Consider the following 17,188-nt stretch of genomic DNA (forward strand, 5'->3'; position numbering starts at 1 on the left):
CCATGATATCAAAATGATAGTTTTAACCTTGTTTTTATGCTATATATGGTTTGTTTCGTTTACAAAAATAGGAGTAAAACAAGCTTATGGGTTCTGATGGGTTACGACAGTTGAACTTAGATCATGAGGTGACGTTACTGCATAAGTTATTTTCTTCAAGAATCAATAGGTCCATATCATTAATTTACAAGTCCAAAAATGGATATAGCAGCTGTAGATGACCTCTTTTACTTAAAATAGTATATCCCCAGTTACCACATAGTATATCTGAGGGAAAGTAGTGTCCAGACCATTGCACTTCCAAATGTGTAAAAGCTGCCCCCATATTGAAAGTATCAGATGCACGTTACTACCAGTACTTAATTTTGTGTTCACCAAGACAGTAGTTTTACTTTTGATACTGTCGTGTCTTTGGCTATGCCGGATTAATTGCTATGACATGCTATTCTATCAAATACTTTCTCTGTAATTAATATCACCTGATTGAGCTAATCAGGTAAATGTAATTAACTAGAGAGTCGGGCACCACAAAATAATATTTATAGAGCTGTTATCTTCCGAATAAACTCTTAAAGATTTAGCAATATTTTACATCAATAGCAGTCAACATTAATCGCCATCTTACTTCAGTCTCATATTCTGAAAGTCGTAAATTCTTGGTTATCTGCAAGATTCCTGGCTAACAAGTTGAATCAGCAATACAAAATTGGGTTTAATTATTTATTTACTAAATACCTAACTAATCAAACAGAATAACATATACAAAGAATGAATTATACCTGGATAATTCTTTACGTCATAGGAAACGTCCCTAGCGGGCGGAACAGATATGACAGCTTGTTACACAAAGGAAAAGGGGCGGGGTTTGAGTGAAAGAGCGGGAGACTGGGGGAACAAAGGGAAGAAGCTGTGCTATCGTAAATACAGTATCTTATGCATTCTAAATTACCGCCCATTTGGAAAAGGAAAATGCAATAAATATTTACTCTGAGCTGTGCTTCAGTAGGTTGGTGGTAGGTGGAAGGCCGTGTTGCCAAACCGAGTCATCTGTCCTTTGAAGAATGTCTCTGGTGGCCACTTGGATAAGTTGTAGTAACGTCATTGTGTGGTAGATGGGATACTCTGTCTGTTCCTTCCTAACCTGCGTTTGCAGCTGCGGTCGCTAACTCAACGGCTAGGAGGTATCACTTCTGTCGTGAATAAGAGTTCAAAGTTCATACCATTCGCAACCAAAGCTCATGCTGATGTTGGCTTCGTTCTGTAGTTTTTTCTGAACCATTCTGACATGGGATCGTCATCTCACATCTGCGGAACAGATAGTTATGTTGTAGTCGAGCTTATATAGGAAGGAAGAGGAGGGTGTGTTTGAAAAGTTTTATAGCCTTTGTCCCTTCACAGGGGAGGGCCATTGATTGAGCAGAGCCCTATCTTATGAAAATCCAAATCTCACATTTTAGAAGCTAAAATCACATTTCATCCCATCACGAATAATTTCATATTCAAACATTTAAATTGAACAACAATTCCATGTGAATCTGATAACTCTGATGTATAGACTTTCCACTGTGGAGTTTGTCATCTTATCATTGATGAGAATGTCTCAGATGACAACCGAACTGACATCATATTCATTAAGTACCACTGCATATGTTCAATTGTGTGGATTACCAGAATATAGTTCATTTCCCCCCACATTCTGACGTTCCCAGAATCTATGTTAACCAAGGGGTTTTGCAAATGTAACCTTAGTAGGGTAGAGAGAGGATAAAGGGGGGAAGAGGTATTTATGACAGTCATAAACCAACCCCCAGGCCAACGTCATGACAATACTCATGCTGGATAGAACAGAGGTGTTGGAATCTACATTTTTAGATTAGGAGATGAAACAACCACCACAATCCCCAGGGTCCTATTTAAGGAACTGAAATGTATTCTTACTTTGGGGGAGATTAACGTTTGAATTCTTCACATGCTCAACAAAACCAACGCTTACAGTGTTGTAACTTTAATGTATTACAGAGTTAATGTTTAAGTTAATTAATTGAGCTGTGTTAGTTATTTACATATGTAATTGTATTGGTTAGTATTGAATTACACTTTTACGACAGGAATGAGAGAGATAACGCGCCAGTTATGTGCAGGTGCAAAGTGATTAAGCTGAACTTTCCGCTAGCATCTTACCTGCATTGCTCTGTAGAATCTAAAGTTGTTAAATGTAACGTGAACAAGTATAATTACTAAAAGAAGCTTTCACATCAAACCCGACGTCCCTGAGTCATTACTTTGAAGACAGTTAATCTAAAATACAGTGCGATTCAAAGAAAATCTCTCCTACACATTAGGCCGAGTTCAAACATGCTTTCTCCCTGTGCGGAAATAATGTTATTTTAAAGTTAGTTGAATGTTGTTTGTTTTTTTACCTAGCCCAGCCATCAGTTCATTGAACCTGTACTTCTTACTGCAATACAGCACTTCCCCCTCTTTCCTTTGTCTGCAGGAATCTGTCTCGCTGGTGGTTGATTGATTGAGCTTATTTATTTGTTTCTCTGGAGTGGAGGTATGGAGCTATGGATGAGGGGAAGAAGAGGGCACCAGAGGTTTGGTTTCATGCTGACGGGGCTCATTTCTGTCCTAAGTGCTGTGGCATCCCCTCTCTAAAACCTTTGCCAACCACCTCAGTGGGAGGGCAAAAATAACACTGATGGTTTCATGACTCAGCAATATGACTGGATTGATTATTGAAGAAACCCGCCACTGGTTGGAATGATGTAACCTACTACAGGTGAAGGGCTGCCCTCGGCCTCATTGACAAATCAAATCAAATTTATTTATATAGCCCTTCGTACATCAGCTGATATCTCAAAGTGCTGTACAGAAACCCAGCCTAAAACCCCAAACAGCAAGCAATGCATGTGTAGAAGCACGGTGGTTAGGAAAAACTCCCTAGAAAGGCCAAAACCTAGGAAGAAACCTAGAGAGGAACCAGGCTATGTGGGGTGGCCAGTCCTCTTCTGACTGTGCCGTGTAGAGATTATAACAGAACATGGCCAAGATGTTCAAATGTTCATAAATGACCAGCATGGTCGAATAATAATAAGGCAGAACAGTTGAAACTGGAGCAGCAGCACGGCCAGGTGGACTGGGGACAGCAAGGAGTCATCATGTCAGGTAGTCCTGAGGCATGGTCCTAGGGCTCAGGTCCTCCGAGAGAGAGAAAGAAAGAGAATTAGAGAGAGCATATGTGGGGTGGCCAGTCCTCTTCCGGCTGTGCCGGGTGGAGATTATAACAGAACATGGCCAAGATGTTCAAATGTTCATAAATGACCAGCATGGTCGAATAATAATAAGGCAGAACAGTTGAAACTGGAGCAGCAGCACGGCCAGGTGGACTGGGGACAGCAAGGAGTCATCATGTCAGGTAGTCCTGGGGCATGGTCCTAGGGCTCAGGTCCTCCGAGAGAGAGAAAGAGATACAACCCATGGCATACCATTAGTCTCTTCTCCTGAGCAGTATTTAAAATGGACAACATCTATTTTGTATACTGCACAGCCAAACATATTTCATGTACTAGCCTTTCGTTAGTCTCGAAATAACAACCATTTTGCTGTCTGCGTCCCACTTCTTTTGATATGTTTTTCAAAGAATGTTTGACTTGTCTCATCTTTTGTGGATTCAGCTAAAGCTAAACCATTGTTTCATTAAAATATGCTGTAATGAACTGTACATTTCCCAAAATTGGGATAACTGAAGAATTTAATTATTAATAGTAGGCATTATCAATGTACAAAATGGTTGTTATTTCGAGACTAACGAAAGGCTAGTACATGAAATATGTTTGGCTGTGCAGTATACAAAATAGATGTTGTCCATTTTAAATACTGCTCAGGAGAAGAGACTAATGGTATGCCATGGGTTGCATCGCCTGTACCTATACTGACTTCTCAAGGTCGAATTGTTCCCTCTCTCCCTGATCGCTGTTCTGTCCTATTCCCTGTTTCTTGCTTTCCTTCTCCCTTGCTCTCTCTTTTTCTTTCTGAAGTCAAATCTAATTGTATTTGTCACATGCGCTGAATACAACAGGTACACCTTACCGTGAAATGCTTACTTACAAGAGAAGGGAGGGAGAACGACATTGAGAGAATTAATATCTACAGCCTAGAGAGAGCTGTCTGCGTTTCCAGTCATCTCTCTATTTCTCACTCTCTCTAGGCTGTAGATATTAATTCTCTCTCTGTCCTCCTTCCTGCCTTCTCTCTGCCCTCTCCATTCTGAGTGGAGCCTGGCTGCAGCAATTAGCTGGCTGCACGATGAGGGAAGTAAGGGCCATAATAGTCCCATTAGGAGACAGTGGAGAGGGAATAAATCTCTCCTAGCCCATGATCAATGAATTAAATGAAAGTTGAAGGGCGCCAAATGGATGGTGTGTCATCTTCGCTTCTCTGTTGGGGAAATCCAGAGCAGGACGGAAAGTGGGCCCTGTGTAGTGTACAGTAACTGAATGAGTACATTTTAATAAATGTATATCACATTTGTTTTATTTGATGACTTATTTCATTCTAAGTCATCTCATCTCTATAGAGCTGCTGCCTATGCTGTCTGACAGAATCACTATTTTAGAAGTTCTTCAAAGTAAATAAGGGAATACTTTTATGACTGCTGAATACCATCATTGAACAGTTCAGGTTGGATCTGATTTATCTTTAGTTAAACTGCTCATTGAGCTCACAGAAAAAAAAACAGAACAAAATGGAATTCAAAAAATTAAACTGACATAGTCATTAGTTGTTTAAAAACCACCGAAATGTCAGTTAATCACTCAGCACTACTATAGGGTAATGAAAGTTCACATTAGAGTATACAGCCTATGTCTCTCACTCTGTCTTTTTAATTTATCTTTGGTTTGCTAATAACCTCCGGCATCTTGTGGCCTTCAGCTATCTTCTGACCCATCCCTCTTCCTTTTCTTTCTGACAGAGGGCCATCTGTATTGTTTTATTCATGCCCATTGCTGAAGGCTCTAATATTTCCACCTCCATTCCTCTGTCTGACATAATCACAATCACCATTTATCATAGTTATGCTCATATTATTCAGATCAGGAAAAAGTCAAGTAGTGTGAATTCTAGAACATTAGAATAAAGCAAAAATGAAGAAAGGCTGTTCTATATTATACTCTACTTTTGAATGTCATTGTTCCCAACGTTAGGGCTGTGATGGTCATGCAATTTTGGATAACTGTTATTTGTCAGCCAAATGACCATGGTCACTGTCAATGTTCCCTGTCATTTCTTCATCACCGAGCAAATTTCAGGTCTGCTAAGAGCAAGCTTGAATGTTGTGAAAATGTTGTGCAAACTCAGCGTGCGCTTACTGTGAACACTGAGGCTGTATCCAGTTAAGTTAGTTTTAACAGTTTCGATGTAGGCTTCTGTGGCTATTTGATCATAATTTAGACCTACCAGAGTGGCCTAACATAAAAAACAATTGAGAAAATGCATCCCATAACATTTTAACCTGGAAATAGCTGTACTATCATTCAGCCTACAGTAGAAGCCAATGTGTGGTGTTCAATCTAGGCCTACATTCCATGAGACTTCAGAAAAAAACATGCAGGGCTTGACATTAACCTGTTCATCCATTTGTCCTTCAGACCAAGGAGGTGACTGAATATGTCATTGTGTTGTTTTATGCAAGAAGCCACTTTACAAAATGAAAATGCATTATTATTCCCATACCATTATTACAGATAACCAGACAACCGTCTACATATTGGCTACTTAGCTTATTCAATCCTGTCTCAAAATACAACACTGTTAAGACAAAAAAAAAGTTATTTACCTGACTCGCTTTTCAAAGATGCGTAGAAATGTACACGTTTTGTGCTCTTGTAGGAAGCAATCACTCCCCTATTGCTGACGACAAATGATCTATAACTGGGCTAATAACTCACTAACGAGCAAAGGATATAAACAAAATGTGCACACGTGGCTACATGCAGCTTTCACTTTGATCTCAAAACAAGTACATCTACTCATGACAGCTAATGCTGTGAACACAGTCCAGTTCAATGTAAATGACACAGATCCATATATGGCAAAGGTCTATTTGAATATAGGCCTCCTGCAGCTCGAATTTGTTTATGCCGCACTGGTCTGTGTAGAGTATTGGCTGAGTTGTGCTTGTCTATGTAATAGAATCCTACTCTGATGCTTTCTGCCTACAGCAACATCTCTTCAATAATTAATTTTGTTTTGGTATGGTATGTTGCATTCAAGGTGGCTAATATTACAATGATTCGATCACAATTGCCATAGTAAAGGGAAACGTTGATAGTGTTAACAGGAAAAACTCTAGAACAGTGGCCACCAACCTTTTCTGTGTCAAGATCACTTTCTGAGTCGAAATGCATAATTTAAACATAAGCCTATGCAACATTAACCAAATACAAACAGTACTGTAGCAATGAGGTTTGTGCAGTAAGTTATAGGCCCAATACATTATGACCGCATGCATATTGGCTTTGCTTGAATTGCCCTTCCAATCCATTGTTGTTCGGGCCATTGTTTTATATTATATTTCGAAATTTGAGGTAGGTTACATGGTCACACCGGTAATAGATCATGGGCTGATGGTGCCTGCATCTGATGGTCAGTCTCACAGGAGGGAGAGAGCAGCAGACTGAGGGTTTGCCTCTCAACATCCCTCCGCTCTCCCATTCCTCCACTGACACTGACCAAAAAGGGACACTATCTTCCAGCTGAAGGGGCGACTCAAGTCTCACCGCATTATGTATGTACAGTTGGAGTCGGAAGATTACATACACCGTAGGCCAAATACATTTAAACTCAGTTTTACACAAATGCTGACATTTAATCCTAGTAAAAATATCCTGTTTTATGTTAGTTAGGAACACCACTTTATTTTAAGAATGTGAAATGTCAGAATAATAGTAGAGAGATTTCTTTCAACTTTTATTTCTTTCATCACATTCCTAGTGGGTCAGAATTTTACATACACTCAATTAGTATTTGGTAGCATTGCCATTAAATTGTTTAACTTTGGTCAAAGTAGCCTTCCACAAGCTTCCCACAATAAGTTGGGTGAATTTTGGCCCATTCCTCCTGACAGAGCTGGTGTAACTGAATCAGGTTTGTAGGCCTCCTTGCTCACACACGTTTTTTCAGTTCTGTCCACAAATGTTCTATAGGATTGAGGTCAGGGCTTTGTGATGGCCACTCCAATACCTTGACTTTGTTGTCCTTAAGCCATTTTGCCACAACTTTGGAAATATGCCTGGGGTCATTGTCCATTTGGGACCAAGCTTTAACTTCCTGATGTCTTGAGATGTTGCTTCAATATATCCACATAGTTTTCCCTACCTCATGATGCCATCTATTTTGTGAAGTGCCCCAGTCCCTCTTGTAGCAAAGCACCCCAACAACATGATGCTGCCACCCCTGTGCTTCACGGTTGGGATGGTGGTCTTCGGCTTGCAAGCCTCCCCCTTTTTCCTCCATACATAACAATGGTCATTATGGCCAAACAGTTCTGTTTTTTTTTTTCATCATGTCAGAAGACATTTTTCCAAACCAGACTTGTGGAGGTCTTCAAAAAAATGTGAGGTCTTGGCTGATTTCTTTTTATTTTCCCATGATGTCATGCAAAGAGGCACTGACTTTGAAGGTAGGCCTTGAAATACATCCACAGGTACACCACCAATTGACTCAAATTATGTCAATTAGCCTATCAGAAGCTTCTAAAGCCATGTCATAATGTTCTGGAATTTTCCAAGCTGTTTAAAGGCACAGTCAACTCAGGGTATGTACACTTCTGACTCACTGGAATTGTGATACAGGGAATTATAAGTGAAATAATCTGTCTGTGAACAATTGTTGGAAAATATGACTTGTGTCATGCACAAAGTAGATGTCCTAACCAACTTGCCAAAACTATAGTTTGACTCCAACCTAAGTGTATTTAAACTTCCGACTTCAACTGTATCATGCAAAAAACAATGTTACTCCTATGAACAGAGAAAGTGAAGTATTCTTTGATATTAAAAGACCCAAGCCGCTAATAATAACACAAGGATATATACAGTCGTGGCCAAAAGTTTTGAAAATGACACATATTAATGTCCACAAAGTTTGCTGCTTCAGTGTCTTTAGATATTTTTGTCAGATGTTACTATGGAATATTGCAGTATAATTACAAGCATTTCATAAGTGTCAAAGGCTTTTATTTACAATTACATGAAGGTGATGCAAAGAGTATATTTGCAGTGTTCACCCTTCTTTTTCAAGACCTCTGAAATCCGCCCTGGCATGCTGTCAATTAACTTCTGAGCCACATCCTGACTGATGGAAGCCCATTCTTGCATAATCAATGCGTGGAGTTTGTCAGAATTTGTGGGTTTTTGTTTTATCCACCCTGCACTCTGCATGCACAGTGCATTCTTCCATCACATGTACAGCTGATTCTCAAGATCTTGCACACTAATGAGATGCTATTGAGCCCACACTACTATGCTATCTGAGCCAAGGACTACATGCTTTCTGGTAATTTTTAATTACAATACTGGGTGGGGTGAATATATTTTATATGACATACATTATTTTTTGTTAACTAGTGAATAGTAGCCTATGGCAAAGTGTGTTTAAATCATTTTTAACTTAACAATTTCTGCTAGTTAGTTTTTGCTACCATGTGGGTTTTAGCTTGCTTGAGCCTGCTAACTGAGGAGTGTTAATTCCATACATGTTTAATTTTAAAACATGTATCTTGCAAAGGAGTTGTTTAATCTAACTGCTTAACTATTTATCTCTACATGAAATTGTATTTTTTTTTTTTTTAAACTAATTTTATCTAATCTTTACAGGAAAATGCCACGGGCACTATCTGATGTGTGGAGACATTTCACTGCAGCTAATGTAGAAGGAAAGGCTGTGTACATTTGCAAATATTGTGCCAAATCATGTGTGAAGAATGCAACAAAGATGCAGAATCATCTGGCCAAGTGCATGAAGTTCCCTCAGCACTCACAACAATCAACCTCTGACAAAAGTCCCTCTACTTCTTTTCGAGGTGAAAATGATGAATCAGATACCTTATCGATAGGAACAGCTCATGGTCCTCCTGGAATCAGAAGGTTTTTTTGACTGAATGGAGGAACATAGTCAGAGAAATACTGATGAATGTCTTGCTTGAGCTGTGTGTGCAACTGGTTCACCTCTTAAGCTAACAGGCAATGTGTATTGGAAGAGATTTCTGAATGTTCTTCACCCAGCATACACCCCTCCAACCAGACATGCTTTATCTACTAATTTGCTGGATTCCGAGTTCAGCTGAGTTCATGTGAAGGTCAAGCAAATCATATAGAAAGCAGACTGCATTGCAATCATCTCTGATGGGTGGTCGACTATGCGTGGGCAAGGAATAATTAACTACATTGTCTCCACCCTTCAACCAGTATTCTACAAGAGCACAGACACAAGGGACAACAGACACACTGGTCTCCACATTGCAAATGAGCTGAAGGCAAACATCAATGACCTTGAACCATAGAAGGTATTTGCAATGCTGCGAACATGAAGGCTGCTTGATTTAAATTGCAGGAGTCCTACCCTCACATCACACCCATTGGCTGTGCTGCTCATGCATTGAATCTGCTCCTCAAGGACATCATGGCACTGAGAGCAATGGATACACTCTACAAGAGAGCCAAGGAAATGGTTAGGTATGTGAAGGGTCATCAAGTTATAGCAGCAATCTACCTCACCAAGCAAAGTGAGAGGAATAAGAGCACCACATTGAATCTGCCCAGCAACACCCATTGGGGTGGAGTTGTCATCATGTTTGACAGTCTCCTGGAGGGGAATCAGTCTCTCCAAGAAGCGGCCATATCACAGTCTGCCGATATGGACAGCCCCATCAAGGGGATCCACCTGGATGATGTATTTTGGAGAGATTGGTAAGCAGCTTGAAACTCCTGAAACATATAGCAGGAGCCATTGCACGGATTGAGGGAGACAATGCCATCCTGTCTAATGTTCAGACTCTGCTTGCAGATGTAAGAGAAGAAATCTGTACTGCCCTGCCCACTTCACTGTTGCTCCAAGCAGAGGAAACTGTAGTTCTGAAATGCATCAAAAAGCGTGAAGACTTCTGCCTGAAGCCCATTCACACCGCAGCGTACATGTTGAACCCCAACTTTGCTGGAAAGAGCATCCTGTCTGGTGCAGAGATCAACAAGGCCTATGGTGTCATCACTACTGTGTCTCGCCACCTTGGCCTGGATGAGGGCAAGGTTCTTGGCAGTCTGGCGAAGTACATTTCCAAGCAAGGGCTTTGGGATGGAGATGCAATATCGCAGTTGTGCCAACATATCTCATCAGCCACCTGGTGGAAGGGACTTGGTGGATCTGAGGCTCTTTCCCCTGTTGCCTCCATCATCCTCCAAATCCCACCAACATCAGCCGCCTCAGAGCGCAACTGGTCCTTGTTTGGGAACACGCACACCAAGGCACGCAACAGGCTGACCAATACAAGGGTTGAAAAATTGGTGGCCATGTGGGCTTGTTTGATGTTTTTTGAGCCTGATAACAAGCCATCCTCAACAAGGTTGGAAAGTTGGAAAGTGACAGTGAAGATGAGGCCTCAAAGACTGCTGTTCAAGAGGTGGACATTGAGGAGGTCCAGGGAGAAGACATGGGAGCCTGAGAGTCTGATGTTCAAGAGGTGGACATTGAGGAGGTCCAGGGAGAAGACATGGGAGCCTGAGAGTCTGATGTTCAAGAGGTGGACATTGAGGAGGTCCAGGGAGAAGACATGGGAGCCTGAAAGGAAGACAACCAAAGCTTTAGTTTTTAGACTCTCATTTTACAGATGTATGTTGGAAATGTTTTTGGGCGATGCGATCGATCATTGGGGATCATTCAATATTCCCTTTATTTTGTTGTTCAGTAAAATCATGCAATGTGAAGAGTCAACTCATTTAAGTTCAATTCATAACTACATTGTTGTTTTTTATTTATATTGGAAGGATTTCATCATTTGCAATTATGATTTGGTAAAAGGTATATGTTTCTGTCTCCATATGATATGGTAAATATATCCAATGCAAAAAACATGATTATTAATTTGCATATTTTCCCATATATTCCCGTTAATTCCCACGGAAAGTTTCAACCTCCTGAAAATTCCCAATAATATGCAACCCTAATCCTGACCATTATGAGTTGGATCTGAGTTGGCAACCTTAATGCTAATGGAGCTATACACCTGCATACAAATGATATGGAGTGAATGTACTGTTGGCCCACTTCATTTAAGTGCAGTTGATTGATTATGCGTTACTCCAAGTCTCCAACGCAAATTATTTGAGCGTAAATGTGTAAATGATTACCTGTTTTTTTTCTACCACAGGATTAACTAATAGCATGTCAATGTGTAATTTTAAATATATACAATAGTCTTTAAAGGTGATACATTTAGTTATGTTTTGTCTACGTGTGCGACTTCCAGTAGTAGTTTGTTTATTGTTCATGATATGTAATTGATTGATTTATTAATATGCATATTATATCACAAACTCACATTTTGACATTACACCTTCCATTCCTCGCCCTCCTCTCATATCTCTCTCCCTCCTCTCATATCTCTCCCACAGAGGAGGGCTATGAGCAGTTCCGTGTGGCAGAGAAGTCCCATGGTAACTGGGTGAAGCTGGTGGTGGAGGGCAACACATCAGAGGTGCTGACCAACATGGGGAAGAAGGTGTTCAAGCAGTACCTGGAGGCCCTCAGGGCCATGAGCGAAGCCCTCAGCAAGCAGCTGGGCAAATATGACATATATTCCATGGTGGTGGGCATGGTCCTTGTCTTCCAGGTGGGTATTGGGGTGTTGCCCCTAGATGCTTGTCAGTTTGTAATTTTCCTCACGAATTGCTAAGGTTAGGCTTGAAGGGAAACTGTTCCTAGATCTGTACCCAGGGGAAACAGCACCCCGGAGCTGGGAGTGGACCAAGGATCAGGGGGCAGGAACTTTTCTGATGAGGGTGGTGGTGGTGAGGCTGTAGTGAATAATATCTTGTGTGTATATATATACCTCACATGTGACCCGTAATAACACTATGCAATTTCTATGTTAACAGTCTATTCATATATTATCCGACTCCATATGTGTATATGGACAATTTAGCAATGTGCAAGCAGGACTGTTGAGTTACAGGAAAATACTATCAAGAAATGTCTGGGAGCTTCCAATCAGATATCAGACCTAAAGGATGTCATCACAACAGCTTCCCAGAGGTGTGACAGAATGGGGGTTGTTGAGAGCAACACAGACATTTCAGCATTCTTGAGAAACACATCATGATTAGGGACACTTTTCTACATACCCAAACTGTTAAGTACTGTATATATGCATGCCAGTGCATGGTATGGTGTGTGACCATGGTGTTATATTGCTGATTATTTCTATGTTGTATGGCATTGGCCTAAATAAGCACTTAGCATTCTAAACTGTTGGGATGAGGTACCTACATCCATAAAGATCCCACATCCAAATATATTAGCATTTTAAGATGCCAATTCTGCTCCTGAAGAGACCCAAAATATAGACTAGGCATATTCATAGAACACAATCAATATTAATGAAACAAATGTAATGTTGATATTACGCTTCACTTTATTAAAGCCCATGGTTTACATAGTGTTGATATAGCCTTCAATTATTTAAATGACCTTGAGCTAGTGTGAGAAGAATTCGACAGTTGGAACAGATCTCTACTGCTCTTTGTTGAGCAAGCATTTCTCCAAGTAAACTTTTTCTGGGGCCGAAGGGGCTCGCGGTAACTGTACAACTTTACAACATTCCTTGGCTTGTACAACGATTCTGCCACGTGAACGATATTGAATGGGGCAATTCCCACACGTTCCCTTCAAAACAAATTAACAAAGCTAAATCTGCCGCACTGACTGTTGCAGTCACAACTAATGTGCATTTCAATATGTTTTGATCATTTAATCTTGGAGAAGAGGCTTTAATATGCAAAAAGGTAATTTTGCGGTAGAAGCTGAAAACAATAATTGTAACAATCACAGAACGTGTTGGCAACTGCTCCCTTGCATTCATTGTGTAAGGGTTGACTTAACGTAGGACTGTTTTGAATCATTGGTAGAGCTGTTTTTATAAAATATACTGTATGTTATAACCTCATGGGTTTAGAATAGGGCTGGGAACTGCCAGGGACGTCATGATATTATCACCATACTGTCAATACGATAACATTGCAATTCTCACGATTCTAAATGTATTGCAATTTGATGTTCCAAACATATTGCTCACCATATATCTGCTGCAGAGAGACAAGAGAGCCATGAGAAAGCGAGTTTTGATCAGTCAGGGAGATAAAATTCCTGAAAACATGTTGGTCCACTATTTAAAAAGAAGATGGAGAACAAGCTATAGGTTGAAAAATAGTTTTGGCGTAGGTACAGTCGCGTAGCGCTGGCTTTTAAAAAACAATAGGTTGCGTCAAAGTATCAATAAAATATCATCCAAAATAATATTGGGATATTTAACTGTCGATTAAAAAAAAAAAACGTTTGCATCCTACTTTTAGAATTTGCTTAGAAATGGTAAATACTGTACTCACAAGTCATAATTCCAGTTTGTACTGTTTTCCATTTGAATTCACGCTTTTAGACTGTTTTCCTTCAAGTTACTTATTTCTTATCAGAGATAAAAATGCTAATTCTAGCATGACATAGAACGCTCTGTATAGACTCCCCAGTGAGCATTATTGGGAGCAGTGGGGAAAGTTGATAAAAAATATCCCTAACTCTGAATTGAAACTAAGAAGTGTCCCTCAGAGGTGACTGCCTCCCATCTGGAAGAAAGAAGTGAAAGATGCAAAGAGAGAGAAAAGAGGCTGTATTCAAAAGAAAAAGTTGGACTTGTCAGCATTTTGTTACAGTCGGTACTCAAGGACAAAGCAACTAGTCATCTTTCTAGTGCACCGTCCCTGATAGATTTAGTCCGTAGAGATGGGACGAAAAAGGGAACTGCATAGCAAAGGACATGGAACACGTGTCTCTGGTGTTTAATTTGAAAATAAAGAGCTTGCATATTTGCTTCCAAGATGGCACATTCAAAGGTTCCAGTTGAAAGGCTTCAGTCAAGCCAAAATCCAAATGCAAATATCGAGAAGCACACAAATGATGCTTTAGCTTTGACTCAATCCAAGCCACATCAACCACGGATTGACAAATGTCTGTTCTCTGTACCCTCACACTCTACTTGCGGACCCTTGACTCGAGTGCTACCTCATAGTTGCCCATCTATCCATCCATCTCTTTCCATCTGCTGTTTCCTTTACTGTTTGACTCATACAACAGTTGCAACAATAGAGATGAGCTTGGTCTCTCTGGTGTTAGTGCTGTATCTGCATGCATATGTAAATACACCATTGAGTCTGTTTTTATTTAATTCCAGGATTTTCTGAGTGTGTGCATTCCCCTTTCTCTTTCCAGCTCCTTCTCCTCCTGCTGCTGGCCATGCCCGAGGCACTGAGCAGTTCCTCAGAGGTGGATCTCCCTGTGTCCTCTGCTCTGCTCTCGCTGCCCTTCTACCTGCTGTGCCTGCTCCTCTCCTCCGTGCACGTGCTGGTGTGCACCTCGGCCGAGAGCTCCTGTTACTTCTGCAGCCTCTCCTGGGGACTGGTGTTCGGGGCAGTGGCCCTCTCCTCAGCCCTGCTCTGCATCCTGGTATCCATGGCAGCCAGGAGGGGAGGAAAGCCCCCTGGGAAGGTGAGTACATCGACACTGAGACATTGGTAGCTCTTTGTCTTCTAAAGACTGGTCATACTTTACGCTCTGCTGTTTTCCTTGTGTGTATTAAAAACAACCTAGCAATTAATGGTAGTGGTTACGTTTTGGGTTCTTTTGAAGTAATTAAAACAAGCACCTCTTAACCATTTCATAACAGCATATCGTAACAGTGTCTTTCACTGACATTTCTCTTACATTTAAATAGACCACTTTTGAGGTCTGAAAAGGTGCATTGTCTTCTCTGACCATCCCCAACCACAGTAGCCTATTCCCTGCCATCGGCATCATTGCGCAGACAGATGAAATAATTGCATTAGCGTCATAGTGCAAAACGAGCATGTTGATAAAAAAAGGCGCACCAATTGAGACAAAAAGTATTCGAAATTACACGGGCCTTTCTTTATAATTACTTATTTCTGTCCCTGCAAGTCTTACTTGCGAAATCAGTGCCCGAACAGTTTATTTATTTAGATACAACCTCTCTTATCATCACCTAGTGCCTGGGCTTACCTCCGCTGTACCTGCACCCCACCATACCCCTATCTGCGCATTATGCCCTGAATATACTCTACCACGCCCAGAAATCTGCTCCTTTTATTCTTTGTCCCTAACGCTCTAGGCGACCAGTTTTGATAGCCTTTAGCCGTACCCTCAATCTACTCCTCCTCTGTACCGCGGGTGATGTGAAGGTAAACCCAGGCCCTGCATGTCCCCAGGCACCCTCATTTGTTGACTTCTGTGATCGAAAAAGCCTTGGTTTCATGCATGTCAACATCAGAAGCCTCCTCCATGAGTTTGTTTTACTCACTGCTTTAGCACACTCTGCCAACCCTAATGTCCTTGCTGTGTCTAAATCCTGGCTTAGGAAGGCCACCAAAAATTCTGAGATTTCCATACCCAACGATAACATTCGCCGTCAAGATAGAACTGCCAAAGGGGGAGGAGTTGCAGTCTACTGCAGAGATATCCTGCAAAGTAATGTCATACTTTCCAGGTCCATTCCCAAACAGTTCGAACTTCTATTTTTAAAAATTAATCTCTCCAGAAATAAGTCTCTCACTGTTGCCGCCTGCTACCGACCCCCCTCAGCTCCCAGCTGTGCCCTGGACACCATTTGTGAATTGATCGCCCCCCCATCTAGCTTCAGAGTTTGTTCTGTTAGGTGACCTAAACTGGGATATGCTTAACATCCCGGCGGTCCTACAATCTAAGCTAGATGCCCTCAATCTCACACAAATCATCAAGGAACCCACCAGGTACAACCCTAAATCTGTAAGCAAGGGCACCCTCATAGACGTTATCCTGACCAACTGGCCCTCCAAATACACCTCCGCTGTCTTCAATCAGAATCTCAGCGATCACTGCCTCATTGCCTCTATCCGCTACAGGTCAGTGGTCTAACGACCACCCCTCATCACTGTCAAACGCTCCCTAATCAACCTGGCCCGGGTGTCCTGGAAGGATATTGACCTCATCCCGTCAGTTGAGGATGCCTGGTCATTCTTTAAAAGTAACTTCCTCACCATCTTCGATAAGCATGCTCCATTCAAAAAATGCAGAACTAAGAACAGATATAGCCTCTGGTTCACTCCAGACCTGACTGCCCTCGACCAGCACAAAAACATTCTGTGGCGGACTGCAATAGCATCGAATAGTCCCCGCGATATGCAACTGTTCAGGGAAGTCAGGAACCAATACACGCAGTCAGTCATGAAAGCAAAGGCCAGCTTTTTCAAGCAGACATTTGCATCCTGTAGCTCTAACTCCAAAAAGTTATGGGACACTGTAAAGTCCATGGAGAACAAGAGTACCTCCTCCCAGCTGCCCACTGCACTGAGGCTAGGTGACACGGTCAACACCGATAAATCCTTGATAATCGAAAACTTCAACAAGCATTTCTCAACGGCTGGCCATGCCTTCCTCCTGGCTACTCTAACCTCGGCCAACAGCTCCACCCCCCCCCCGCAGCTACTCGACCAAGCCTCCCCAGCTTCTTCTTTACCCAAATCCAGATAGCAGATGTTCTGACAGAGCTGCAAAACCTGGACCCGTACAAATCAGCTGGGCTTGACAATCTGGACCCTCTATTTCTGAAACTATCCGCCGCCATTGTTGCAACCCCTATTACCAGCCTGTTCAACCTCTCTTTCATATCTTCTGAGATCCCCAAGGACTGGAAAGCTGCCGCAGTCATCCCCCTCTTTAAAGGGGGAGACACCCTGGACCCAAACTGTTTCAGACCTATATCCATCCTGCCCTGCCTATCTAAGGTCTTCCAAAGCCAAGTCAACAAACAGATCACTGAACATCTCAAATCCCACCGTACCTTCTCCGCTATGCAATCTGGTTTCCGTGC

At 41.6% G+C, this 17,188-nt stretch overlaps 1 protein-coding gene across 2 annotated transcripts in view; it reads left to right on the plus strand.

The window, feature by feature from the left end:
• The window catches only part of LOC135526522 (GPI ethanolamine phosphate transferase 2-like), a 122,146-nt gene that overhangs the window by 57,632 nt on the left and 47,326 nt on the right, over positions 1–17,188 (plus strand). For both annotated transcript variants that reach the window (XM_064954977.1, XM_064954979.1), the window contains 2 exons: positions 11,670–11,887; positions 14,536–14,811. In XM_064954977.1, coding sequence (XP_064811049.1) covers positions 11,670–11,887; positions 14,536–14,811 — 494 coding nt within the window. The remainder of the gene's footprint in view (positions 1–11,669; positions 11,888–14,535; positions 14,812–17,188) is intronic.

The sequence above is a fragment of the Oncorhynchus masou genome, chromosome 32, assembly GCF_036934945.1.
Source record: "Oncorhynchus masou masou isolate Uvic2021 chromosome 32, UVic_Omas_1.1, whole genome shotgun sequence".
NCBI lineage: Eukaryota > Metazoa > Chordata > Actinopteri > Salmoniformes > Salmonidae > Oncorhynchus > Oncorhynchus masou.